At 39.8% G+C, this 27,485-nt stretch overlaps 2 protein-coding genes across 2 annotated transcripts; both read right to left on the reverse strand.

The window, feature by feature from the left end:
• Positions 1–7,859: 7,859 nt before the first annotated feature.
• LOC103718725 (remorin 4.1-like) lies at positions 7,860–12,943 on the reverse strand. Its single transcript, XM_039115080.1, has 6 exons — positions 12,619–12,943; positions 12,186–12,315; positions 11,545–12,087; positions 10,330–10,828; positions 10,088–10,169; positions 7,860–8,377 (listed from the first exon to the last, which is right to left on the reverse strand). The coding sequence occupies exons 1-6, from the start codon at positions 12,652–12,654 to the stop codon at positions 8,174–8,176; spliced, it is 1,494 nt and encodes a 497-aa protein (XP_038971008.1). The 5' UTR covers positions 12,655–12,943; the 3' UTR covers positions 7,860–8,173.
• A 3,984-nt stretch (positions 12,944–16,927) lies between these two features.
• LOC103717491 (tobamovirus multiplication protein 3-like) lies at positions 16,928–27,440 on the reverse strand. Its single transcript, XM_008805917.4, has 11 exons — positions 27,013–27,440; positions 26,507–26,597; positions 26,371–26,423; positions 26,205–26,297; positions 26,039–26,110; positions 20,688–20,760; positions 20,528–20,573; positions 19,364–19,427; positions 19,206–19,259; positions 19,035–19,112; positions 16,928–17,467 (listed from the first exon to the last, which is right to left on the reverse strand). The coding sequence occupies exons 1-11, from the start codon at positions 27,160–27,162 to the stop codon at positions 17,375–17,377; spliced, it is 867 nt and encodes a 288-aa protein (XP_008804139.2). The 5' UTR covers positions 27,163–27,440; the 3' UTR covers positions 16,928–17,374.
• Positions 27,441–27,485: the final 45 nt, after the last annotated feature.

Here is a 27,485-nt window from a genome sequence, read left to right on the forward strand (position 1 = left end):
AGAAGGGTAGCAAACCATGTGAAACAAGCAAAACAAATCAACTACTTCCTCTTGCACGAGCCCGATATTTTTAGTGTTCAAGGCTTTCATGAGTTCACGAGTCACATCAAACATGCTATGAGGCTAACATTTCCGTAATGACATGGTCTATTCGCATGGCAAGGGAACTCGCTAGCTTCATAGGTTAGCCGAGAATTAACATGTTGACTTAAAATGATGCTTTTATCTAACAAAAAGTAGCTATGCCACTCCCCCTCTTTAGGGCAATGATGTGATGGCCAACAACTAGCTAGGCGCTAACCACATGGTGTTTCATTCATTCCACCAATGGAATGCAGTAAGAGCGATTAGTTTTGGTACCAGTCCTAATTGCATATATAGTTGCCTTTAAGCGCGCCCCAATGCTTCTACAGCAAGCCCATATTTCAATATAAAGGTCTCCCTTAGATATCACCATTCCTGCTGATCATGGGTGTTCAATTCTCTCATTCTACTATAAGTGATTTAATCACACTCTGCATCGGGATTGCTTGCGTATGGTATGCACATAATTACGTGATTTTGCTTACGCAGGGTGCTTGTGGCTGTCCTCCACCAAAGTTTTTGATGCAGAATTATTCCCTTTGGCTACTCGAAGTTTGGCCTTCGTGGTTTCTTACGCAGCATAGAGAGAAAGGGCTTCATAGTTGGATGCATTTGGAAAGACAAGTTCATATAAGTAATAATAAGATAGCCCTCTACAACTCGAAGCAAGATCCCTGCTTGTTTCACTATTTTGCTTTTTTTTTTTTTTTTTTAAGGCAATTCATATAGCTCTAACGTGAGTACATCCTGCCAAGTCAGAAGAAAGTAAAAAGTACACTAGAGACGGTAAATCTACCGTGGACGTCCAAAGGATCTTCTCGGAATATCGCGCAACAAAGGAGGCGACCCAGTCTGCTGCCCGGTTCGCCTCCCGAAATACATGTGTCGTCTGGAACTCATCCAACTCCATAGCCAGCCTATGAGTCTCACGGATAAGAGGGTGACCATCTCCGTATCTGTCCGCACCCAGGATCCAATCAATCACCACCGATAAGTCCCCCTCGAGGTACACCCACTCGGCATGAAGAGCCCGCCTCACGTAGGATATACCCTCCCAAGCGGCTCGTAGCTCTGCCCCAACTGCAGTAAGTCCTGTCGTACGGTGTCTTCCGGCTGCAACCAGCCTGCCAAAGTGGTCTCTGATCACAAATCCTACACCTCTGGATACCCCATCCATCAACATGCTACCGTCAAAGTTTATCTTGAGATGGCCAAGGGGTGGGGGCACCCAAGAAACAAGGGCGAACCTGGGTGCTGTAGCAGCGGAGAGAGTACCCCAGATATCCCTGACCATCCCAGGAGAGAACATAGCAGCACATGAAATAACCTTCCTGGCCAGAGGCACGGCTCTATCCACCACCATCCTCGGAGTCGACCTCCTGCCCTCAAACAAGCCCGTGTACTTGTCTAACCAAATATATAAAGCCAGGTATGCTCTAAGTATCCCTGCCCTAGCAAACCTAGAACTCCGCAAAGAAACTCTCAGCAGATGTAACAGGTCCTATGGCGACTCCACCGAATGGGAAAGAGGGGCCGGTGATGTCCTCCATATCTTCCTGGCCCTGGAGCACTGCAAAAGAACATGGCCAATAGTCTCCTCGCAGTCCATGCATAACTCACAATACTGAGAGATCCGCACACCTCGTCGGCTTAGCACACTCCTAGAAGGTAGGCAGCCCCATGCCACCTTCCAAATGAAGAACGCCACCTGCAGGTGAATCCACATCCTCCAAATCCAACATCCCTTGATCTGCCGGGTCGGCTCCCTACTAAACAGAGTCCGAAGATCCCTCGCACGCACCTGAGACCGTCTCGACGGCACCCATACTAAGTTGTCGGACTCCTCCCGGGCAGGAACTAGAAGAGCCAGGACCATCTCAACCAGCTGCTTCCTAAACACCTCCCGAATCAACTCCTCCCTTTTGCATCCCTCATCAGAGTCCATCAGATCGCTAACCCAGCAGCCAGCTAATCGCACCGAGTTCACCATGGTCGGCAGGCGGCTAAACGACTATGAGGTCACTCAGCAATCCTCCAGCACATCAATGGACCGGCCATCACCAATAACCCATCTGATCTCCGGAAGGACCAACATGGCTCTAGCACACATCTCCCTTCACACCATTGAATGATGACGGGCCGCTCTCGCTCCAAGCAGCAGAATACCATACTTGGCCCTCATCAACGAAGACCTCATACTGTCGGGCTCCATCACAAACCTAGCAACATGGTCTTTGCTCCATGGCGAACCCCACCCGTCCAGCTCATATTTGCTCCATGAACTGATCTCAGACCCACCATAAGGTACTTCAAAAACCATCATCTGCTACGATTTTCCAAAAGCAAGCACACTGCACTGCTCCATAAACTGCTGCCACATCTACTTTCCAATTTTCCTTGTTCCAAGAAAGATCCACCTAGAAAAGTTCACAGGCCAAGCACAAGTTCAGCTCAGGTTTTATTGCTTGTCAACTACTTGAGCTCACAACCTCTAATCCAAGCATGAAGTGCTAACTCTGATAGTCGAGGATTACTGGTTTGGATTGAGCCTAGTTTGACACTGCTCTGGTATTCGAAATCACCTCCGCCCTCATCCACAAGTTGGCCCACTTGATGCACTAAAAGTTTGATATCGATTGTGCCGGTGCCCATCGCGACGACAGCCGTGCGACCATGGCAGTCCTCTTTGGCCCACCTGGAAGAGACCACTGAGGCAATGGAGATGATTTAGTCGGGGCCGGGCATGGGTGACGTTGTTACAGTGCTAACAGTGAGTACAGAGGGCATCATGTGAATGAGAGAGAAGACATGCCATCATGCCCTCGGGTCAAAGAAAGCAACCAGGACTCAATCATATGGTCCTTAGAATATTGGCTCACATGATCTCACTTACCACTCCCATATCTTGTTTAAAGCCGTGCTCATGGTCCCCCAATCCAAGTTCGATACCTCCCTCTCTCTGTCTCTCTATCACCCCCTCACTAAATCATTTCACCATGATTCCCACCTGCTTCTCATGGCTTTAACTTAAAGCTTGGGCCCCTTTTCAAGTTTGATGTTATGTGGATGGGCCCCCACCAAAAGTGTGTGGTAAGGGGAGATGGGTGTGGGGAGAGACTCAAGCTCGGAGGACTTGTGGGGTGTTCATGTGAAGCACTGAGACAAGCTGGGCTTCGCTGCATGGGGAGGGTCACCCTGGCTTCTTATGGGAAGATTGGAGTACCATGAGCTCCTCTTACTCCAGAAGATACAAATAAATTTTAGCAACCAGTACAAGAAGATAACGAGGATCCGACCTCCTCATTGAAGTCCCATGGCTTCAACTACAGAGGAGAATAACGAAGTTACATAACTATGCATTGGATTCCAATTTGCTAAACTTAATTTCAGGGTCAGGCGTGCACTCGTGGCTAGTTAAATTTAATCACATCAGTATTTGGAGGCCCATGATACCTTTATCAATTCTATCATCTGCAAGTAGATTTAGACGTCAGGCTTGCTAGCCTGGTTCCTTCTTTAGAGAAAAGAGAACCAAATAAGTAGTATGCTTTTATTAGCTCTTTCTTTTTTGTTGGATGAGATGCATGAGAAAATCTTTGACAAAGGAGTCACTACTTCAACTTTTGTTATCATTGCATACTATGAATTGGAATTGCTGTTTTCACATGAGGAGCAAGATAAAAGATATTCCTTTAGCTTAATGCGTCAGGTAGACTCGCAATACCAAAATGGGATCCTTCCTGATAATTCCACTATGAGAGCATGGGATAGCTAGCTGGAATATTTACGGGGTTGTATCTTGGAGGTTTCTGGCTAATGGCAGTGGCTTCGTAAGATGGGAGCCGATACACACACATGAATGCCAGATCGATCTGCAAGGGCATGCAACCGAAAGTCACCTCGCCCTGCAACCAAATATATCCCACTTTTTTATGCAGTGCATGGAGCGAGAAAGAGATGCTACTTTTCAAGTACAGGTGTGGCTCGGCGTCCTCCGTGACAGATAATTTTTTTTTTAAACCAACGGGACATATCAGCATCGATAGATACGGTGAGATTTCTGGGCCATGTCAGGCGGACTCATGCATGTACTCCGAACTTTTTTTTTTATTTGTTGAAGCTTGTAACATGTCAGGTGGAGCCATGCACGTACTCTGCAAGGTTTCGAAACGTTAACTTGGTAATGTTGCATCCTGTTTGATGCCGGGCAATGGAGTCGCACGGTACGGGAAGGAGACCCCTGTTGCATTTAGCCGTCATGTCATCCCCCAAGTAAATGAGAGAGGGAGAGATAGAGTCATGTACGCGCTGGCCCATATATCAAAGGATGAAGGAAGTGCCACCTTTATGTAGCTAGGTATCAGCATTATAATCGCATGCAATGGACTTCTCTCTTTCTAGCTGACGTGCTGGTCCCACTTTGCATACGATGAGAGGCATTTAATCCGCTGACTACACTTGAATGCAAGTGACTACAAGGAAGAAAGCAGTGATATGTCACGATCTGTCGCCACTAAACCATAGCTTTATTTGAACTGTTTCAAAATTTGTCGAGATCATGCAGTGCTCAAACAATGATACTACCGATCTCATCCAAAAAAAATTAATTAAAAAAAATATTTGTGCTCATTATTTATATATAACTATTCAAAATCAGTTCGATGTATAGTCGATGTAAAACTAAACGTACGTCCGTAAAAATTCTCATATAATCCTCTTTTAATTTAAGTACTGACATTCTCGCCAACTTAAAATCCAAATTTATTCAAATCTAACCACAAACACTATGATCAATCTCTAATCAATCTAAATATGCTCTTATTGTAGTGTTCTTTAATTCAATGAATCATAGGCTAAATCTGCTTTGATACATGCTCTAAATCTATCACTCGAGTCGGCTATGTAATGTGGCCGTATGATCTCAAGAGCATAGCCTTAAAGAATTTGTAAGATCTATGCCACGAAAAATACTTTTTGGGTAAGATCTAGGATTACAACAAATGCTATCAATTTACCTTCAGACAGTCTCCAAGTTAGCTTTTACAGATGGCGTATCAGGGTGGCTAGAGCTTTGTCCATTTTATTAGTGGGCCAAAGAAACGAATGCTTACATCCTAGCGGATAAAAGTTTATAGGCTGACCTAATTAATTCCCTACATAGATGTTCCTTCATGGCCTCGTCGAGTCATATCGTTGGACCACAACAACATCTTTTGAAGGCACCAATCTAAAACTAGTTAAGCTTGTTTTTCTCGGACTCTCCAACAACTCAAGTGGCAACATATGACTCGTGTGCACTGCCTTCCTTTGGCCTCATCCGTGACGCCCATGAATTACTTTTAAAATGGCGACACTATTTTCACGTTTCCAGGTTGCATATTAAAATATTTCAGGCCTAGTGCGGATTTGCGTGAGGCAAGGTGCTTGGTGGATGCGTTGTGCACTAATATTCCTAACGTGCATGCATGTGGAAGAGCATGAATGGCCGTAGAATTCCCAGATATCCAGCGCATATGGCTTCACGTAAAGGGAGTCAAAAACATGGCGAGACCATACAAGATTGGAGAGATATATATAAACCTCTGAGTGGAACTTCAACAGCAGACAGATAGGAGGAAAAGGTGATGAAAAAATATTTTCCGAACGACAGAGTTGGAGTCCAAACACCTTGGATGGAGTTGCACCTTGGGAATTTGTATTATAATAGTAGAGACACATAGGAGTGGAGGGGTAGAGATGCTACATAGTTGAGGTCCCATTAAGGTATGGGCCATGGATGAAACACACTTTTTCCCATGGTCCTCAAATATCTGAATTGTCTCCTAGTAGAGATTCTTCAGCTAAACTATTTTTGATGGACCTTGTTCATCTTCTTCTCAACATGAGCAAATCACTCTGTCTCCTTGTATGCTTAACTTGCTGTCACTCTTTTTTAACATGAGCAATTCATTTGATTGGGTTGCTCTAAAACCAATTTGTTATCTGCCCAAAATTTTTAATGTTTCTTAAAGGAACAAAAAGAGAAATCAAAAGGTAGTAGGGATGCAGAATCGATAAAAAAAAGGGGGGGGATCATGAGCCTTCTAAAAAGTAATATGATCTTCATCTGTCCAAAAGTACGAGTTATATTTGGATATGATCAAACTGTTCGGGCACAGCAACTCAAAATAAGCGAGCCCTGGTTTTTCTTTGACACTGTAGAAAGAGCAGCACCATTGAAAAGTTCTTTCTGGACTAAGCTTTCCTTGACGACCTCAAAACTCTTTCCCAGGTTATTGTTTGTTTATAGTCCCTGAGAAATTTCTTTTCCTGGATTCTTTTAATAAACGTCTTTTCCTGAACTTTTCTTTTTTATTAAGCATCTTTTCCTGAATTCTTTTAATAAAATAATATAAAAGGTTCTGGGGGGTGATAATCATTTAGGCCAAACAATTTGAGGAAATACGAGAAGGAGCATAACGCATGAGTTATAGCCCAGTTTGGCATCCTCTGATGAGATATTTCTACACTAAGAACTTCAAAGAGCTTGAGAAAAATTTCAATCCTAAAGTCCGCATGGTAATCCGGCCGCCTTTAATCAATCAATTCAATTACAAGTTACTAGTACACTTTGTTGAGAGTTGCATATAAGATTTAGTCCCTAGTGAATTATAGACTGACTGACACAAATGACTAGGTACAAAATTTGCTGAGTTGTGCTTTTAAATTGAATTGGATTTCGGCTTTCGATGCGAAAACCTTCTATTAGTTGGACTTAAACTTTTTGTTTAGCATATGCCATTAATGAAAGGAAAAGTAAATATCTCAACTCTATACGTCAGTACCTTCACAAACCCAAAGAATGGAAGAGTTTCTCCTCCTTTCATCATCACCTTCACAAGCCCAAAGACCTTGGGTTCGAAAGGAGAACCTCCAGGTTCAAAAATTAGAAGGTGCCATCAAATGTGTCTTCTATGCGTGTTAGTTGGTGGTTGAATAGCTGATAGCTATCTAGGCAAGGGGAGACTTCATGACACAGGTATTTGAGAGAATTTAAATCACAAGCGTAAATTATATTTATAAAAGGAAAAAAAGAAGAAAAATGCTAATAGCTATCTAGGCAAGAGGAGAACAGTTTCATGCCACAGCATTTGAAAGAACCTAAATCATAAGCATGTCTATAAAAAGGAAAGATAGAAAAAAAATGCTGACCCAAGTGAAAGAGTAGCCAGCCTCTTAGCTAAGAAAAGCAGTAAAAAGCTCTCTTTAATCCTCTTCCAATGAACACAAGCATCCTTACTCAAGGCCTAAAAGGAATGCAACAGGCTGATAGAGATAAATTTATATAAACACTTGCAAATTGGTCATGATTTGAAAAATCTGTTTAACTGGTGAGGATCCCCAGCCGGACTCCATATTGGGCATCTAAAACAAAGTCCTAGACTTACTCTAATTCACATAAACAGGCTCAGAAACTAGTATTGAACAGCTAAATCAAAAAAATAAAAAAAAGGAGAGATTACCATGCTTGAAAAACAATATCCATCTGTTGACTAAAACCCGAAACTTCTTTCCCTTTGTTACCTTCTTTTCAAAAAGAAAACCTTTATGACCATGACAGTCCCACATGTATATATACACATACATCTATAGACGCAAGCTCCATTCACCGCCAAGTTACAAGTTAAATGTGGATGTCTATGAAGAGGATTCGATTCTGATTTTCTAAGCCATGTTTGATACAATTTTCTTTTTCCCTGTTGATGCACGCATAGGCTTTTCACAACTATTAAATCTCAATGTGCTTCACAAGCTCAATACATGTATTTAGAAACAGATCTATACTGGGATAACAGCATGTACATATAATTTCGCAGTTGGCAAAATAAAAACTAACAATTCACTAACACAAAATGAACATATTTTTATCTCCTTTCAGGTGAACCAAATGGCACCAGAACAAATTTGTGCTCCTGATCACAGGTGAACCAAATGGTTCGCACTACAAATATCTCACAGTTAAAAGGATGCAATCTTACAAACCAACTAAATCAACAAGAATGCTGGAATATCTAGACATACCAGTAGCAGCTGCTTCAGTAAAACAGAATTAAGAGCACCAATTCCAGCAAGAAAATGAGGAAGGAATATGGCCAGTTCTTCTTATGTACTCTGCTTGTTGAGATGTCCTTGTAGCTTGTTGGCCTCTTGTGGCCTCTGCTGCTGCCCTCTTTTCCTCAGCTTTATGCTTTGCAGCTGCTAGCTTGTTCATAAGCTTATCATGTGCACGCGCTCTCATCCTCTCCACCTCAACCTGTGAAAAATGAGCACCGACACCCGACACATTAAAGCCTAAATTACGTTCCTACAAAAGGGAATACATGTAAAACATCTATAGGTTAAGCTCAAATCATCTGCTATTAGGTCATCAATATTCACATCAGACATTACAAGTCGTGCAAAAGAATCATATCATATTAACATGTTGCTCTCATGATTTTGCAAACTGAAAATGATATTCATTTGGCCCTGGATCCTTAACCTTCTTTATCCTTTTTCTGAATTGTCTCAACTACTGTATTAAAAAAACTACGAGTATACATCCTGCCTAATTGATATAGATTTAGAATGATGATTACTCACTTATATTACTGCAATTACTTTTAGCATTGAACCTGTCTTGAGCCTATCAATTTATTTATCTGAGTGCTATATCTTATACTTCCTGAGAAACGAAGAAGAAGATGATGAAGAGGAAAAGAAAAAGGTGCCCATTCCTAGCATAAGATCAAAATGGTGAATAAATATCACATTTATTGTCTTATTTTCTTGCTATTGTTGGTTCAAACGTTCTAATTTAGAGATAGACAGAGGCTTTGTTTGTCACATTTATTCTCATAAACAAGTACCTTTGTTAGCAACTGAATGTTCTAGGCAGCGTGTGGTGCGACTGCTCCAAAATTATCTAGAGTCTAACTCCTACACCCACGTCTTGAGCTCTCTAAACAAGTACCTGCTCCAAAACTATCTAGAGTCTTTAACTCCTACACCCACATTTCGAGCTCACTCTTGCTCCAAACATGTGCTCTGCTCCTCTAACCTGCATCTGACTAAGGTGACCAACATACCACATTACATCTCCAATCATTTATAACCCTCCTTGTTTGCAAAATCTTATTAAACAAGCTAGTTCATCAAAATTAACATAGCCTCTCTAATGGTTCTCCATCTCGAATCACCCAGTCCTTGTGGACCGCATCAAAATATTCCATGCACCATCCCCTGTGTATGCAATCTGATGGGAGATTTAGATATGGATGTAACAAAGAACTTCCAGAATAGTAGTCGTGTAGTGGATGGCATTCAAACATTAAAAGTAAATTGTTCCAAAAGTGGCAGCTTTAGATTCTATAAAATAGAATCATTTAATCTCTTCTTATTTCTGTAATTTTCCTTAAAGACGCCTTTTTTAATTTCTTTGCATGCTATTCTATAGTTGAAAATGCCTTTCATCTTATCACCATAATAATGGGTCAGGCTTGCTTTTGGCTTATATTTGGTCAATAGATCTCCTACCATCTCTCTAAGTGAAAAAACATAAAAATAAAAAAGAAATTTGGTAAAATTCTTTTATGAATATATAGCAATAAACAAGAAGGGTCATTAGATATGTCAACCAATTGAAATGACAAATAAAGTGAAAACAGATCAAAGTCACAACATTGAAATGCATGTCGGTCATGATAAGATAAATTCTAATACATCAAGGTTTTGACTCCATGTACTCTTTGTAAACCACTAAAATTAAGAGCTTAATTTTCTATTCTAATAATCAATAATATTTCATGGCACACTAAGAGTAATGAAATAACTGAAGTTCTCTTTATGAGCAAATAACCAATCTATCCTCCACTTGAGCTATATGCATTGTCCTTTCAGTATGTCTGTGTAGATCCGTGCAACAGAATACAACTACATATGGAAAAACAATCCTTATTCACTGTTATATAATAATAAGTTGTACCTCAATTTTCCTAATTTCAGCTTCAGTTTTTGCTTTCTGATGATTTTCCCATGCTTGGATTTTGATTTCTTCCTGTTTAAACCTGAAAATCCAGTATCATCATCAATTAGAATCTAACCTATGATCGGTACTCAAGAATCAAATATTCAGATATGATTCGAAATGAGTAAGCTAAAAGACAACTTGCAAAATGATTAGAAAACAGACAGAAAAGGCAGAAAAAAGTCCAATGGTGTAAGTACCTGGCCTGATACTTAGCCTTTTCTGCCTCCTCCCAGGCTGTTGCACGCATCTCAGCAACAATTTTTGATTGGTCAACTGGCACAGGCTTGAGAGACATGGATCTATCCTTTACTTCTTCTTTGCTTGCCCATGCAGCAATGTTCGTCTTACCTAGTTGTGTGCCGAGAATCATTATCTCTCTTCTAGTTTTCATTTGCAATTCTTTTTCACTCAACTCCTTGTTATTATCCCCGTGGCTGTCAGATGAACCAATAATGTTCGCAACAATGTTTGAATTTGGTGCATCTCTCTGTGGAGTTGTTGATCGAGAAGAAGTAGGGCTCCGTGTTGGTGTTGAGGCTTTCACAGGAGTTTCTGTCCGAGAGGGCTCTTGGCTAGCAATGGGAGTCATTTCTGTGCCCATATCTCTCATAGACACAGACCTGACTGTTGACGGGGGAGTAATAAAGGTGGTAGCATTCTGAGGTAATGTAGATGAATCATGACGACTAAGAGAAACTGCAAAAGATTGCACATTAAAAGATCTCTTCAAATGCTCTGACCTTCACAAAAATTCCAATAAAATCCATCTCAACCTCTCACTCCCCCCCCCCCCCCCCCCCTCTTTTTTTCTTTTTCTTTTTCTCTCCCTCCCTCCCACCCCCAGAGAAAGAAGAACAGAAAAGGAAGAGGAGACAATTTTTTTAAAAAAAATTATACTGAATTTTCGAAAGAATGTGATATCTGTTTATATCTGCTTAGTTTTACATCAAGATAATCCAATCAGAAGTTTATATAAAATTTGATGAATAAAAAATGCAACATGATTTTTTTAACTCTATGGAACATGCAATTGGAATAGTTTAAAAGACTTTAAAAAAGTTTCTTCATAGTCAACTCATTTTTTTTCTGATAAAACATAATCAGCTCAAATTACTTCCTTGTGCATAATTAAAGTAAATTTGGAAGTATGTTTTTCAGGAGCTCCTTAAATTGCTCTGAAATTATAATCCATAAGACATCTGAAATGAATAAAACGTAGTCTGGATTTGAAATTTTGAACAAATATTAGCAGGTGCACTCTATGAAGCATAACGGTATACCATATAACGAATCTCTTCGCTGCTTATTCCATTTGACAGCATCATTGATCCATTGATTAATGAGGAGAAATAATAGGCATAACTCACTGCACTAGGCAAATATTATAACTTAAAAAATGACATCTTGCTTACTTGCTGGATCTGCAACTGTGTTCTCAACAGCAATTGCAGGCTTAATACAGGGATCCACCACCGGATATGGGTCGGACACCCAATTCGCAGCCTTCTGTCTACCAAATTCCCTCTTTTCCTGGCTCGGATCGATCCTCTTAGTGTCTACGTCCTCCGTAATCTCCAGAACAACCTTCATCGAAGACTGTCTGCTGCCATAACCAAACTTCTCCATCTTCTTCGGCTGCACTCCACTAGCTTTATGAGGCCGGTTCAAGTTGGGGCTCGCAATCCATTTCTGTGCATCATCCCATTTCGAAGGCGCCGGCTTCGAGAAGGGCGGCACGAGAGACGACCGGTGCAAGGCACGCTCAGCCTTGTGGAATTCGAAGGTGGACGACACGGTCTCCAAATCAAAAGAATCTTCCTCTTGAGATCTAATTCTCGAACTCGATAGGCTTTGATCTGTATATCCGTGACCACCCATTGTATCCAAAGACGTTGAGAATTCAGGGAGGGAGCTCACCATGTCTACATCCTTGAACTCATCGGAAACACGACCACCTACCCACATTCACGGCAGCTCTATCAGCTCTGAATCCAAAGCTCAGATTTTTCAAATAAATTTCATTCAAAGATGAGATTTTTACAGAGAATCCTACATGTGTCATCAAGCTCAGCGCCAGTTCCTGCAGATTTCAGCGAGAACTTGGACTCCATCTCATCTTCTTTCTTCTTCTTCTCCACTCCCAACAGAATAGCTCGAAGCTTACCAGGAGAAAACCCACCGCCCTAAAACACACAAAAAATCGACAAAAAACTCATTAAAGTCGAACAATCATACCAAAACCTATCACAAAAAACACAAATCTCTCCGCATTCTTCGTCAGATCCTACACTCCCCCCAAACTCACCCCTCTCCATCTCTCTCTCTCTCTCTCTTCCACCACCTCAATCTTCACAAAACCACAGAATCTAGCCACGACAATCAAAATCCGACAAATAATGCAGAGAATCGAATCCAAATACACAAAAGGGAGAACCCAAGTCCAGATTCGGAGTGACAAAAATCTGAGAGAGATAGAGAGAGAATACTGGAGGAGAAGGCTTCTCGATTCGTTCGTAATCCATGGCGAAGGTGGCTTTGGGTTCGTTTTCGAGCTACGGGAAGTGGCGGAGGAGGCGGTGGCGGCTAGCGGATGGAGTAGTGGGCCCGACGGTGCCGCCGTTCGAGTCCTTTGCTCCCACTACCTGCCTTAAAACATTTTGAAGGGGACGGAGGTGGATTCCCTTTTAACTGAATTCAAAACCAAAACAAACGGACCTGGAGTTACAAAAACTTGCACCATTGCCACTATGTTTCGTTTTTTTATGCCGGCCTCGATAATGTCGCGACACGGCGATGTTTGGCTTCAACGACCGGGAAACGGGAGATACGAGCAAGGAGTAGCGTTACGGGTACCCGGATGGGAGCCAGGGAAGCGTGCAAGGGTGCGTTTCGGTGATGAAGGCTGTCAGGGTGCTTTGAATGAGGTTTCTTTATATATATATATATATATATATATATATATATATATATATATATATATATATATATATATATATATATATATATAAAAGAGGTTGCAGGTATAATTTTGGACAGCATAATTCTAACTTGGTTCAGAGCTACGTGAGTCAACACATATATAAGCATGTTTTTCGAGTTACCATTCCTTATATGTGTCATATTATAATTAGACTGCTAATTTTTTTTAATTTTAATAAAATTAAAATTTTATTAATAAAAAATATAGCTATAGTGATTAATATTTTTTTACCAAATTGGAAAAAATATAGCTATAGTGATTAATTTTTTTAATAAAAAATAGCTGATTTGTAAATACTTTACTTTTTTTCTGATAATCTCTACTTAACATTATAAGATTTGTTAATTAAGAAATCAGAAAAAAATTATATGTTGTAAGAGTGTTATGTTATTGGGATATGGTTCATCAAAATACCCAAAATCTAATTTATACAGGTCCCTTACAAAACAAAAAAAAAAAAAAAACATTATAATTCTACTACAACTCTTCAACAAATATTGTTATTCAAATGCAAAACATCATTATATAATAAGAAAATTATGATTCTATCATTTATCTCATTGGATTTTTATAATTTTTTCTCCACCAATCATTGTTTCAAATAACATGTTATGTTGTTATACAGAACCCCATTGAAACCAATATTGATCATTAAAATGGCTACTATAGTAACATCATAAGAAAATTAATAGCTAAATAATAACAAATAATGATTTTGAAGGCAATTTTTATAAAAATATTGAAATTTCAAAGATAATATTTTTTAAAGAAAAGTATAATTGAAAATGATGATATAATAATCCTAAATAACATATTACAACAGTCGTTATTTTTTTAATATATTTATATATATGTATATATATAATAGCCATTGCCATAGGGGCAGGGGTTGCTTTTTTTTTTTTTTTTTTTTTTTGTCAAAGCGGCATTTCATTTCCAATAAATCAAGATTGGGTACATCCTGCCAAGTTAAGAGAAAGTAAGCAGTGCAACAAATGGGGAACGGCTGCTAGACTAGTCTAGATGACGTTTTCGGAGTGACGAGCCATATATGAGGCGATCCAATCTGCAGCTCTGTTCACCTCATAATATACATGATCAATTTGGACAGCTAACATCTCCTGAAGTAATCTGCGAGTATCCCGAATTAAAAGGTGGCCATCACCATATCTATCCACTTCCCGTATCCAGTTAATCACCGTGGCAGAGTCTCCCTCAATGCACAATCTGTCGACCCCCAACACACATCTCGCATATCGGATGCTCTTCCAGGCAGCTCGTAACTCTGCCCCAACAACCGTCAATCCTGATGTGCTCCAACCTTCAGCTGCAATCAATTGATCATGCTAGTCCCTAATAACGAAACCCACTCCTTCAGAAGCTCTAGGCGCTGCAACAATGTACAGAATCCCCTTTGATTGTACAGATTTATTATTGGATTGCGTAATAACTGCTTCGAGATATGCAGACGGAGGCACTCGGACTACTTCCATATCTGCGCAAGTTTTGATCCGACGGCCAACGTCGCGAAAGACGATTAATCACAACCAGAACCCGTTGTTATAACGACGGCCGTCTTTTCAGAACCTCGCTCGGGACACCGGGCAGGGGCAGTTACGAAATTTTCCACGGCTGGAGGGGCATTAACATAAGTGACGCAAAGACGACCTCAGAAATGGCTGGTCAAATCAGGCCCCCCGCCGTCAGCCGGCTCTCCCACCCCGGAGACGGTTGTCCTCTATATGGACACGCGTCACCATCCCAACGGATAACGACCACCTTGTCCCCTTAATAATTCATGCAATCCGTACGTACACGTCATCAACTCTGCAAGGTAATCCTATCCCAGCACCAAATGTGCACCCAATGTCCCACACAGGAGCCAAGCTGGAAGAGCTAGAGATGGAACATTTGTATCGGGTCTCTTTGGGAGTCACTTTGCTAGGTCGAGAAAGCTTGATGGGAGCCGGCTTGGATTCACCGAGAGCGGTTGGTGGACGGAGGACACTAGGAATGAGAGTGATGGGAGGGCGGCCGCGGACAGAGATGTCAAATTGGTTGGTTTTTGTCGTCAGGGAGAAGTATTCCAGATAGGAATAGGTTTAGTGGGTAATGAAGACAATAAAATGCCAGCGGTGTGATTGGCCGGGAGCGATAAATAGATCTGAATCGCCGTAATGAAGATCATTAAGAATTTAATTTTGGACCGGAAGGCGACAATGCGCGGTCGCAGTTGGAATGAGTGTTTAAGGACTGAGGCCTACATGGACCTATCTGAAACAGGAAGGTTAGGCCGTCCGCAAGTATAACTATCATGAAGCCAAAATATCTTTGGCATTTCTTCTTTTTGATGTTTTCCGCTTCTTGATCCCTGGGTCGAGATATATCCTAGAATTTCTTGAATGAAATGGTAGTGACATTGTAATCACAAAGTTACCTTGCATATTAATTAGGGTGGATGTGAATTACCAAGATCACCTATTGGGCAATGACATATTACCTTGAGGACAACTAGACTTTGTATGTGCAATCATTTGAGAGGAAGCAAGGTTTGGAGAAAATGCTAGAATCTCATCATGTATAGGCCTACGGAAAGTGGAAGAGAGATGCCAGTCTCTTAAATGGAAAGAATTGAGTCGTAACATGCGAAGACAAGGATAAAAAAGAGAGGAGAGAGAGAGAGAGAGAGCGAGCGGAACCAAAAGGGGCTGGAAAGCAATGTCCCATTTTGAATTGAACTGCATTCCCAAACAATAATAAGATCATTCGAGTTTTATCACGCTTCCTCAATATTAACCATATGATTTTGTTAGTAAGTCTAGCATTTCCTTTCCCATTTATCTAGCCAAACGGAGTGTGGTTTGGTCTCCTTTATCTGTGCCTTACCATCATTTCATCTTATTACTCAATAATAAAGTGTCAGTTATAATTATAATTTTTACTTAAAACACCATTAATATGCAACAAGGCATTGCCGTAGTGATCAAAGCCCTTGAGTTTTGGATTCAGGTCTCAGATGGTACATCCTCAAATATTTAAACCTGGATAATTACACCGGACGGTCTCCCTTTTTTTTATTACCGATAAACCAAGCTTACAATAAATTTTCCTTCACCTGCCAACCTAACGTTCAAAGCCTTGGACATAAGAATGCCAATTTAAGACTGGTAGTTCATATGATCCATTCAGTTCCCTTAGAAATCAGATATCAACAGACAAGCTTCTAATGCTCTCGACACCACATCCGATCAACTGCGAACTCAGGATCCTTGTGATGAAGTTCCTCTGCTAAATGGTTAGTGAATCTCTACCCTTTTAACATCTCATTGTCAATCATGCTACTCTCTACTATATTTTTGAAGCGATAATTTGGCTATAATTGGCCGAAATATGTTCAATCCAGAAACTAACACATAGCAAATGATGCATAAAATGATTGCAAATATTCGAAATCTTGATCGGATGTGCATCCATGAACAATTGAACATGCATCTGATTTTGCATACCATGAGAGAATATCTTTGATCCATGCATATAAAATCCCTAGGAAGAGGAAGAGTGATGCTCCACAGCGCCACTCTGTTCCTCGCAAACAGCACCGGGTCGAGAAATAGTGCGGTACATGGGTCATGTGGGTGATATAGGCGGGTTCAGTGTACCATCCCATCCCATCAATCACCGCACGGCTGGTCTCGAGTAAGGAATAGAGTAGTGCGGCGAAAACAGAACCTTATTTACTGAAAACAAAACTCGTCATGTTCACCTTCAAATATTCTTCAACAGTATTCGGACAAGTACACCACCTGAATACCGAATTATTCACAGCGTGATTTGAGACTTAAATGACAAGCTGTGAACAGAGTGAGCCCATAAATATTCCTTGTAAGATTAACGACTTAAACAATAGAGACAATAATTTGCAGAAAAGCTAAGTCATCTATAAATCAGCTGATCCAAGAAAGGTCACACTAGATCCACTTCAGCCATAGGGCACCAAAAAATGCAGAATACTTATAAGATGGACTACTTGAAGTCAAACCAACAAAATGCATTGTTATGACAAAAAGGAATACCATAGAGACCTTGCACAACGTTGTTCCCACTTTTCACATGCTCCCTACCAACATTACAGCCATGGTACGATGCCATTTTTGCTGTTCTCTTTCCTGCAAACTTCTGTATGGAGGAGCATCAGTTTTCAAAAGCTCAAGAAGTTCTTGCAATGAAGTTTAACCAGGGAAAATTAGCATGTAGTCCCAGAATCAGTGAATGGGGTGATACTGTGTGATTCCGCGCTTTGGTGGCAACTTCCTTAGAATGAATAGGACTAGAGATGAAGGAAGAATTTCAACAAGCTGCAAAAGTTTGCAAAAAGAACCATCAATAGTTCATACATAAAATTCTTCACCCTCTCAGATAATGTCAGCTAAAAACAAAGAGCATAACAAAATACTAGATTTAGCTGGGGTAAGAACCATATGTCATGACTGTGAGGATGAATCATTGATGATTACTTCAGAATTAATTATAACCGATCAAACGTTACAAAACCAGAAAAAAATTACTCGTCTGTCATCTAGACCTAAATCCTAACTAAGCTCACAAGCAGGGTAAACAGGTAAAAGTTTCACCCCACAATTTAACAGGGTCAATTTTAGGACAAGCCAGACTTAGATCAAGCCCAGACTGAGATCAAGCCCAGACTGATTTCTTTAGAACCTTGGCTTAGTGAAATGAGAGTTCAGCTCATAAAGAACAACAAGACAAGTCAGCCATCATCTCGACCACATTTGAGAAATGAAACTAATGATGCTAACATTACCCATTGCTACAGAAGGATATGTGTCAATTTTTAAGGTTAAACATTGTTAGTGTAAAGTTATCCTCGATTATAGTAATGCCCCCATAAGCCATCGTCTCAACTGCAAAACTTGAAACCATTTCTTTTCCAACAAAAGCCAATTAGCCAGAAAAAAAACAGTTATTTGAAAATTTTCCTTGCAGACTTCCATTAACTGCAAAATCATACATTTTCTGCCAAAAGTCCTTATTTCAACTATTCCCAAAGTCTCTTAAATGACAGCTTTGTAAATTTGAAAAGTTGCAATTCTCAAGGACAAGTAATAATATGATCTTATAAATCAAAAGAAACTACAAAATGCAAGAATGACAATCTCGTCTGGCTGGAACTATGAGTGTGCATATGCTACACCTGAATCTAATTCAACATGTACGTCATGCTTTTCTTTTTATTCTCCACATAATTATGACCAAGAGAAAAACAAATCAGCATTACATTGTAAATATCTAACCTGATGAATAATTCAAGTATGGGTTATTACATTATATTTATTTAGTTTTAAAGATCATTTGCTAATTTTTCTCAAAAATTTAATGTTAGAAAATGTGTGAAATGTTCGCAAATATCTGACAGATCTCTAGCAATAGGCTGCCAATAAGCATGCACAGAATTTTTGCTCCATCAGAATATTCAGAGATTAAGAACTGACAACCAACAAATCAAAATTCACCAGCCAAATAGAACATCTCTACCCTCTCACATAGATATTACTCTACCAAAACACCTACATACATGAAACATGGTCATGCAAAATCATTGTTAACCTCTATGTTCCAGTCAAGGTTTTAATCCCGAGGATGGTGCCATCCCGATTTTTCCTCGGAAAGGGATGCTTGCCATCCCGCCTCATCCCAACACTTGGGACAGAGGATGTGATAGGATGCATTGATCATGGTGCTAGGATGATCGCAGTAATGATCTTGTCCTAACACTTGGGATTATACCCCATCCCGGTGTCCCGCAGGATGGTCTGCCGGAATTTGAACCATGGTTCCAGTTACTTGCCTAATAAGGTGCCATAATGTTTCATATTGATGTATAAACATAGATCAAGCACATACCAGGTAGTATAAAAAGTTCAAAATCGGATGGTTTAGAACATCAAGATCTGCAGCCTTATCAAAGGCATTGAAGCTCATCTGCAGAATAAATTAAATTAGAAAAGGTAACTGACAGCAGATAAGATTTAGATTGTTATAGATTAGTCAATGAGGTATAGCATTCACACCTACCATGATACATCTCACCATAAAACAGGAGAAACATATAGTTGTAACATAGCCAACCTGTACACATAAAAATTGAGACAAATAATTAATAATAAGCCAAAGGTCCTTGAGACAAAAGCACAGTTACCAAAAACAAAAGAAAAAAAAAAGTCTGAATGTACCTCCTGCAACTTTTTGCGTCGCCCTTTGGACTCGACAGGGAAGCGTTGCAACATTAGGAAGAGCCTGTCAATAAGAAAAATATGATTACAGAAATCAAAACCGAAGGAGTTTCATATGGACTGCATAACTTTTATCATCTCCAGGTTGTCTCATACATCCTAGAAAGCATGCCAATTATCTCAACAATTAGCCTTCTCCATGTGAAACTATGTATAGCACCTGCTTTCCTAATTGATAGCTTTCTTTAGCATTTTGTATGATTTAGACAGATCAGCAAACACCTGATCTGCTGCAAAGCAGGATGATCCATATTACCGACCTGGTGGATTATCCTCTTTCGATGTTTTTGGCACATGCGCATATAATCTTTTAACATGTTATAACCAAAGGATAATATAATTCCGGTTTATGTTTATTATTGAATTTCCAAATGCAAACGAATGTCCCTATTCCTGGGAGTTTAGCTCAATATGAAGAATTGCAGAATTAGTGCATAGTGATGCAGTCAGCAGAAAGAACACAAAAACAATAGTATCATCAAGTGAGGTCCATAGCTGATGCCAATATGAAATGGCAATAACTGTGGCATATCTATACTACTTGAATTCATAGAATGGCCTTGACAGCGTTGCATCAAGATGTCTACACCAGGCATTTATCTTAAGATATGCCTTGCATGGACTTTTAAGAACCAATTTTACACCATATTTCACAACAACTACCATCTCATGAATATTGAATGCTATAGAGATGAGAAACTGGTTTTTGTAGGAAAAGTAGAAAATTGCAAATATCACATGAAAATAGTATGCAAGCACAAGCAAGGAAACATAAGATGGATGTTTAAAACAAACTTCTGAGATTTAACAAGCGTGAATTCTACCAGGCGCAAGAAGATTAGTTCCAGGAGGAAAACAAGCACACTCACAGAAGCACATTGTAAGCATCCTAACATTATGTTCTTTTTTAGCTAGCCAGCCCAAATCTAAGTCGAAGATGCTTAGATGGGATTAAACTCTTTGCTTATATTAGTTGTTAAGTGCATGCAAACATGCTGTATGTATAAGTCCTATCGCATGATGCATGACTACCAATATATGAGCATGTGGATGACAAGATCCATTAGATTATGAAAGCAAGGAGACATAAAATAAATGTCTCACCTCCCTCCATACAAAAGAAAGCCAAGGGCAGCAAAAAATGATACGCCTGCAATTATAGATACTCTCACATTGTTAGAGGTTTACAAGAATGAACCTTTCTTTTAATGAGTAAACAAACCATATTCCAGAAATATACAATAATTTATAGAAAACCAAGCACCTGCAAAGAATATCTTGGATAGGATAATCAAAGGTTGGATAGGGTCCCACCATATTAGCAACCACAGTGCAATCTGTGAACAATTAAAATGGGAAATTATCCAAGCATCCTATGATAGAGCTATGCTAGAAAAAATTTACTAGTATTTTGAACTTTAAAGAGCACATTCCCAGAATTATATCCAAAAAAAGAAACTATTAGGCACTAAAAAAGAAGCTGGTCCTCAATAACTTTCACGAAATGGTTTCACTCCTCAATCAATAAAAGATTTGACAAAAAGAATAGCTTGCATTATGGTAAGCATGCCAAAATGGGGACACACCAGACCTTGCAAAAGAAGATATAACTAATGCTATTCTACATTGACACCATAGTAATCTTAGTATATGCAAAAGAATGCTAGCCAAAATAGAGATGAAATATACTGACCATTAGAGGAGGTATTTCTTAACGATTCAATCACCTCATCAAAATAAGGACATTGGTAGATGCTGAGATTTTAATGACAAATAAGCATGGCATGTATCAGCCAGCTGCCTTAACCTTCATCCAGGCATGATATTAGCAATGTCAAAGCAAGGAGGTTTAATTGAAGAAGCCTGTGTACATAATAATCATGTTAATCTGGGTTCAGAAAATAACTTTTGTAACCGGCCAACACGCTAAAGCACCCTCATCTATAAAATCACCCAGAGGGGATTTTTTCCCCCCTTTTTTTAATTTAAAAAAAAAAGAAAAACAGTATTGATCACCAACTGAGCATTTGTTTTTAAAAATCTTAAAATGAGATGGAAGCAAGAGCTTTTACTTTTATTTTTGAAAAAACAAGAAAAATGAAAAATGATGCCAATTGTTACTTTGAAATTAATGATTATAGCAAAGTTTTCATATTGATTAAAAATCCATCACTGGTTAATTGACTTGGTTTGCTAATAAGCATGCTTTCAATGTGTGAGGTCAGTCAGGCCATTCCCAATATACGTCAAACTAAGCCCAAAGCATAATAGACGCACCATGCTTGAATTCCCCATAAACTTCTTCAAGCCCAAACTGAACTCATGCACACAATTATTTCCTCCTAACCTCTCCTCTGGACACCTATTTAAGCCTTAATCAAATTGCAGCAAGAAGTGGCCTTTCAACTGGCAATAGAGGCAAATCACTCGGGGATCAAATTAATTCGATCAGTTAACTAGAGCAGGGCAGTTTGTTGGAGGAGGAAAACAAATGGCAGTTGTGAAGCACAGTTCAAGTGATTACATCAATCAAAAAGTAAGGCAGACTAGAGCAAACAGAAAAGGAAGAGAAGCCCAACAACCAATACAAAAGGTTGCTGCATCTCCCAGTTGGAGAATGCCCATTTATGATGGTTAGAGCGTGTGAACTCAGAATTGCCAATATATTGACCTCCTATGAATCACTGGTATCCACTATTCATCATCCTCACTATCATCTGCCTCAAATTCTACCCAATGTTCCCAAAGTACTTTATGAAAGCCAAAGTGATGAACATTACAGCATTCCCTGATCATCTCACTGTTGCAATTTTCATGCCCATCAACTTCAACATTGCTTGCAACATAGTAATGCACCAAGGATTGAGAGAAATGATCCATGAGGTGCTCTCTTTAGAATAGAGTTTTAACTTGTTGCTCTGAGGATGTCAGTAAAGGAAAGAAGTAAAACAAAGTGGTGTATTAAGGTGTCATGAAAACATATGCTTATTTTGGTAAATCAATAGGCCCTGTTAAGATCTTGGACAAAAAGGTAGTTTGTGTGATTGGATAAGCAATACTCTATAATGGTCAAAGGTGGCTATTCCCAAGATTACAACTTTCTAGGTCCACCGTAACTAAGACATAACATTCTATTGCACACTTTTAACTTTTAAAATGACCAAATACTGCCCTCCTTGACTAGTTGATGAGGGAAAGAGCAAGGACAGTTTTATATTTGAACAAAAATTGAAATCATAGTACTTGAATATTGTGCAATTGTATAATATAAAAGCAGCATGGAATAACAAGTTTTATCCAATGACAATTCGCTGAATCCAATTTTCCACTTACAAAAGGTCCTAGGAGATGACTAATGGTCATTTACATGCTTTATGGAGAAAACTCAATGATGATATATCTAGTATTAAATCATACATTCTATTACGTATAATCTCAATTATTAGGAAAAATAAGTTATAAGAATCTATAGGTCAAAAAGGAAAGGTTCAAGGTTACTGAAATAGGATTCTTAAGGTCTTAATTACCCTTCCGATCAAAACCAAAAATAGATCAGCCTGAGTTTATTGTTCATAGCCTGTAGAAAAGGACAAACAAATTGATAGAACCAAAGAAAAACTAGATACCTCATATTGAGCTGACCCTTAGTTTACTTGGTCAGAAGAGGGGAGACCAAGAACATTTATGAAACAAAAGCATCTAGGAATTTTTTGGAATAAAATAATACAAGAAATACATGATATCTAAGTAGTCATAGAACCAATGGACAACATCCAACGACCCATATTGAACCATTGTGGTGGCCAGGTGACAGGTTCTAGATTCAACTGCAAGTCCATCGTGCTTCCATTAGCCAACTTTTCCACTTCAAAATACCTAAATAGTTAAACAATGTTCAATGCCCAATATATTCCTTATAATCAGTTGAGAGCAAGGTTGGCGGATCCGGTACCGGGCACCATACTGGTTTTCCGGCAACACGAGTCGGTACGGGTCCGCGCCGTGCCATGCTGAGCTTGTGCCGATAGAGGAGAGGGAATGCAAACCGTGGGAGAGAGAAAAGAGAGAGAGAGAGAAGGGAGAGAGAGGGAGGCTGGCGGAGGGGGGGCAGACTCCGGTGGAGGCCGCAGGAGGTGAGGTTACAGCCGGTTTTTTATTTTGAACGGCCTCCGCCAACCTCTGCGACTCTCCCTCTCCCTCTCTCTCTCTCTCCCTCTCTCGCTCGCTCTCTTTTTCCTTCTTCTTCGGCTCCGGCAACAGTTTTCGTTTCCATTGCAGGAACCGTACCGGTGAGCCGCCGGTACAGCTCGGAATGGTCGAAACCGTCCGGTTCGGGACAGTTCCACCAACCCTAGTTAAGAGGCATTTTGTGTCTGGCATGATCCTTAGATACCCCATCTTCCTCCCGGTCACTAAAGGTTTGGCCTCTCCCTCCCTCTCTCTCTCGCGCGCTCTCTCTCTCTACCCCCTTCTTTTTAAAGTTTCTCAAATCAGGTTGCATCAGCCACATCCAACAGCAGAAAAACAAGAGGTCACCTCCTTCCAAGATAATGGCCATGTAGCCTCTAATCTATCTATCTATCTATCTATCTACCCCGCTCTTTTTAAAATTCGTAAAATTAGATTGCACTAGCCACATCCAGCAGCAGAAGAACAAGAGATCACCTCCTTCCAAAATAATGGCCATGTAGCCTCTATTCTTACTGGATTTGGTTGTGGTACCTCCAATCCCACCTTATCCGGCTATGCCACCTAGATTCCCACAAAATCTAGCTACAATGCCTCAAACATCAATATCACCTCTCTATTGCCTTAAATCCTCCTCCCCCCCCTCCTCCCCTCCATGACTGTGACAAGCCACTGACGCATGCAACTACCATTATTAAGAGATTGCCCTTATTCTCTCTTATCTCTTCACCTTAGAGGAAGAGAGGGGAAACAAAAACTGTAGAATATGATTTTTGCCCAAGTAGCAAGTGACTCGGATGAATCAAACCCAAATTGACTAGTTGAATCATACAAATGATCAGTTGAATAGGTTTGGGGATGTTCGGGTTCTAATCCAACCTGGCTCACCAAGGCAAGCAGGTCACAAGTCGAATTGCTCCCACATGCCAAACTTTTAAACAACATATGGAGTGATCGGGCAGTATATAATACAGTTGCAGACCAACTAAACTACTTAAAACTCTCCAAGGGTCCTGTATGCGGACCAACCGGACTACTTAAAAACTACATAGTAGCCTCTGGTCATGTGTAAAACCTAAAGTCTCCATGGACACTAGTCCATCAATCCATCTTTGAACATATTATGATCATTAATAAGAGAGTCTTGAACATCTTTCTTATTATACATATTTAGATCGTCAATATTTGACGAAGGAAAAAAAGAAGATCATACCACTCCTAAGTGCATAATTGAAATATCTTGATCCAACATTCTGTTTCAAAATACGGTGCATAAGGCCACATATACGGCTGTATATGCATATGCCTTACATGCAATTAGTATATGAAACCAGGCCACGTATGGGACAAAAAGGTAGTTACTTAGAACTTTGTGGACACTATGTAGTTTTGCTGCATATGCAACCGAATTACAATTCGCATATCTGGACCTTTAAATGTTATGTGACCACATATATCGTTAGTCTTACCAAGGCAGATAAGGCAATGTTCAAACTAATGGTTGGGTTGGCTGGGTTTAAATTTAACCAGCTACATGTATATTAGCAATGTTAATATTGCTAACTATTGCTACTAAGAATCAAGTAATTAGTAGTAAGTATAATTGCTAGATATTATTGTTATTACAGTGGCTATTATTTATAAAACACTATTGCCACGATTATTACAATATATAATGTATTCTATCTTTTTAAATATTTATTAACAACTTGTGCACCTGCATACATGACCTGCATAACATGTATGTACTATGTGGTCGCTTGACCTCTAGCATACTGCAGCTTCCTTTTAAAACATTCACTCTTCATGATGTGGCTCCCTGAGAAGTCTTGCATGCGAAAGAGAGATTACAAAAGGGGAAAGATTCATAGTACGAGGGAAAATTCCTTCATTTAAAGATCATGATCTCTTGATTTGCCCATTTAATCATAATAATAGCAAACGGACACATGTCATTTTATTTATGCTGTCAAAGCTAATCATAAGTTTTCGAGCATGCTTCTTGCAATTCCAACACTGGCTTCAAATATTAGTTGAGTGAAGATTTGTCTACTCTCCATAAAGTACTTACTATCAATGCCTATTCACCCACAAAGTATTAAGATGTTAACTCTTGGATACAGTTCAATCACCAATTGACAATATCAAGAAGCTCTTTCATATGCACATTAATTGAATGAATACGGAATTCTGAAAATGGAAAATAGTCTGCAAGAGTATTTTCTGTTTTTAGATTTTAATTCAACTACCGTGATAAAAATAATTATAAATTTCCAATAATCAACCCTTAAAAAGAGGAGTCAACAGCCAACAATGCAATGCACAGAATCATGACTCCAATTTTACTTATAGCATCGCAATAAAGAAACCATCCACCTCTCTTGGGGTTTCATTGTTCATCATGCAGAGCATCAACTATGTTCTTACTTGAACAACATAAACCACTGCATTAATTGTATAGAACGCCGGTCTGAGCCCATCAGTAGATACTGCTCGTGCCTGCCATAAATTGCATTTCGAAAATTTCAGTATAAAGGGAACTAGGCAAATATCCAGAACAATAACTAAAAAAGAGCAAAAGTTGAAAGCCAACCTGATAATATATTTCGGCCCAAAACAATACCAAAAGCACATAGGTAGTGAAGAATGCAAGACCCGGCAGATCGAGAAGAATGTGTTGGATGATCTAGAAAGGAAAACCAATAAAAGTTATACCTTAAATACGCTCGGATGAGGTCAGGAGAAAGAACAAAGCAAACCTCAGGATTTAATTGCTGCACACTCCGACGAAATATGAAGACAACTGATCGAACTGCAAATGGAAAGAACCACACTTGCACCATAAGAAGGGGACTTTAGCATGTTTGTATTGAATTAGTAAAGATGGATACTAACCCCCATTGACAAGGAAGTTCAAGAAATGAAAGGCTTTTTGTGTCGTCCAACCATACTCCGGAACTCTACATTCAATTCTTACCAATTGGATCTGCGACAAAGAAATTCAGTACCAAATGATGATTATGACGTACCAGATACAACCCTGAGTACCTTATTTTTTTCCCTTTTTATAATACAATCCATCAAATAAAGCACGCCATTCGCAAAAAGTGAGTGCTCATGACCAAATAAAGCTCCTAAGATCAATAATAAATAATTACAATCGCATTATTTATCTTATGATTGAAATCTTTCAAAGTGTCCGTTCTGACCGCGAGATTACGTGTGTTGAGAGAACTAATAAACCCCAACCCTACGGATTGTAACAGCCCTGCATCACAGGATCGAACCCTAGCAAACAGCAACCGCGAATCCAAACTTTTTCAAAGAAAAGAAAAAAATAGATTTAAACTGATCTATGCAATTGATTTTGGAGAGAGAGGAGGCAGGGAGAGAGAGATTACGAGAGAGACGGCTGAAACGAATCCGAACAGCCCGGCGAGGGTTTGGAAGATCCGATCCTGCCACAAGGTCGAGTTATTCACCTCGCCCCACCAATCCCAGGCGTTCTTCAGCGCGTACGCGGGCACCGACGAGTCCATCGGGCTCCCCATGGAATCCCTCCACGAAATTTCAAACTTTCCGGTGACTGGAGAATGATCTCGGCTATCGGACGCGCCGGAGATTCGAGAACTCGAGGGGTTGAAAAAAAAAACGAGTGGGAGCAAGAACGGAGGAAGGGCTTTCGATAGCAAGAAGGGAAAACGCTAACGCAGCCCAAACCATGTACGATCCGGGATGGATGTGGCCGGAAAAGATATGTGAACCGACCGGATCACCCACCGCTCCACATGAGCTGTAGGGGCGTTTGGTACGGGGTGATCGGCCCAGAATCAAGAATGATGGAGATGGAGGTAATGAGAATACTGCATTTGAT

This window comes from Phoenix dactylifera, chromosome 17 (assembly GCF_009389715.1).
Source record: "Phoenix dactylifera cultivar Barhee BC4 chromosome 17, palm_55x_up_171113_PBpolish2nd_filt_p, whole genome shotgun sequence".
Classification (NCBI taxonomy): Eukaryota; Viridiplantae; Streptophyta; class Magnoliopsida; order Arecales; family Arecaceae; genus Phoenix; species Phoenix dactylifera.

Excerpts from the sequence above, each read along its gene's own strand:
- LOC103717491 (XM_008805917.4), bottom strand. The coding sequence starts at position 27,162 with ATGGGGAGCCCGATGGACTCGTCGGTGCCCGCGTACGCGCTGAAGAAC. Across the intron at positions 26,298-26,370 it reads TGCAGCAATTAAATCCTGAG|ATCATCCAACACATTCTTCT; the intron begins GTTTGCTTTGTT and ends TTTCCTTTCTAG. Across the intron at positions 26,111-26,204 it reads GGGCCGAAATATATTATCAG|GCACGAGCAGTATCTACTGA; the intron begins GTTGGCTTTCAA and ends AATTTATGGCAG.
- LOC103718725 (XM_039115080.1), bottom strand. The coding sequence starts at position 12,654 with ATGGATTACGAACGAATCGAGAAGCCTTCTCCTCCA. Across the intron at positions 12,316-12,618 it reads TCGAGAAGCCTTCTCCTCCA|GGCGGTGGGTTTTCTCCTGG; the intron begins GTATTCTCTCTC and ends TGTGTGTTTTAG. Across the intron at positions 10,170-10,329 it reads AAGGCTAAGTATCAGGCCAG|GTTTAAACAGGAAGAAATCA; the intron begins GTACTTACACCA and ends CTGGATTTTCAG.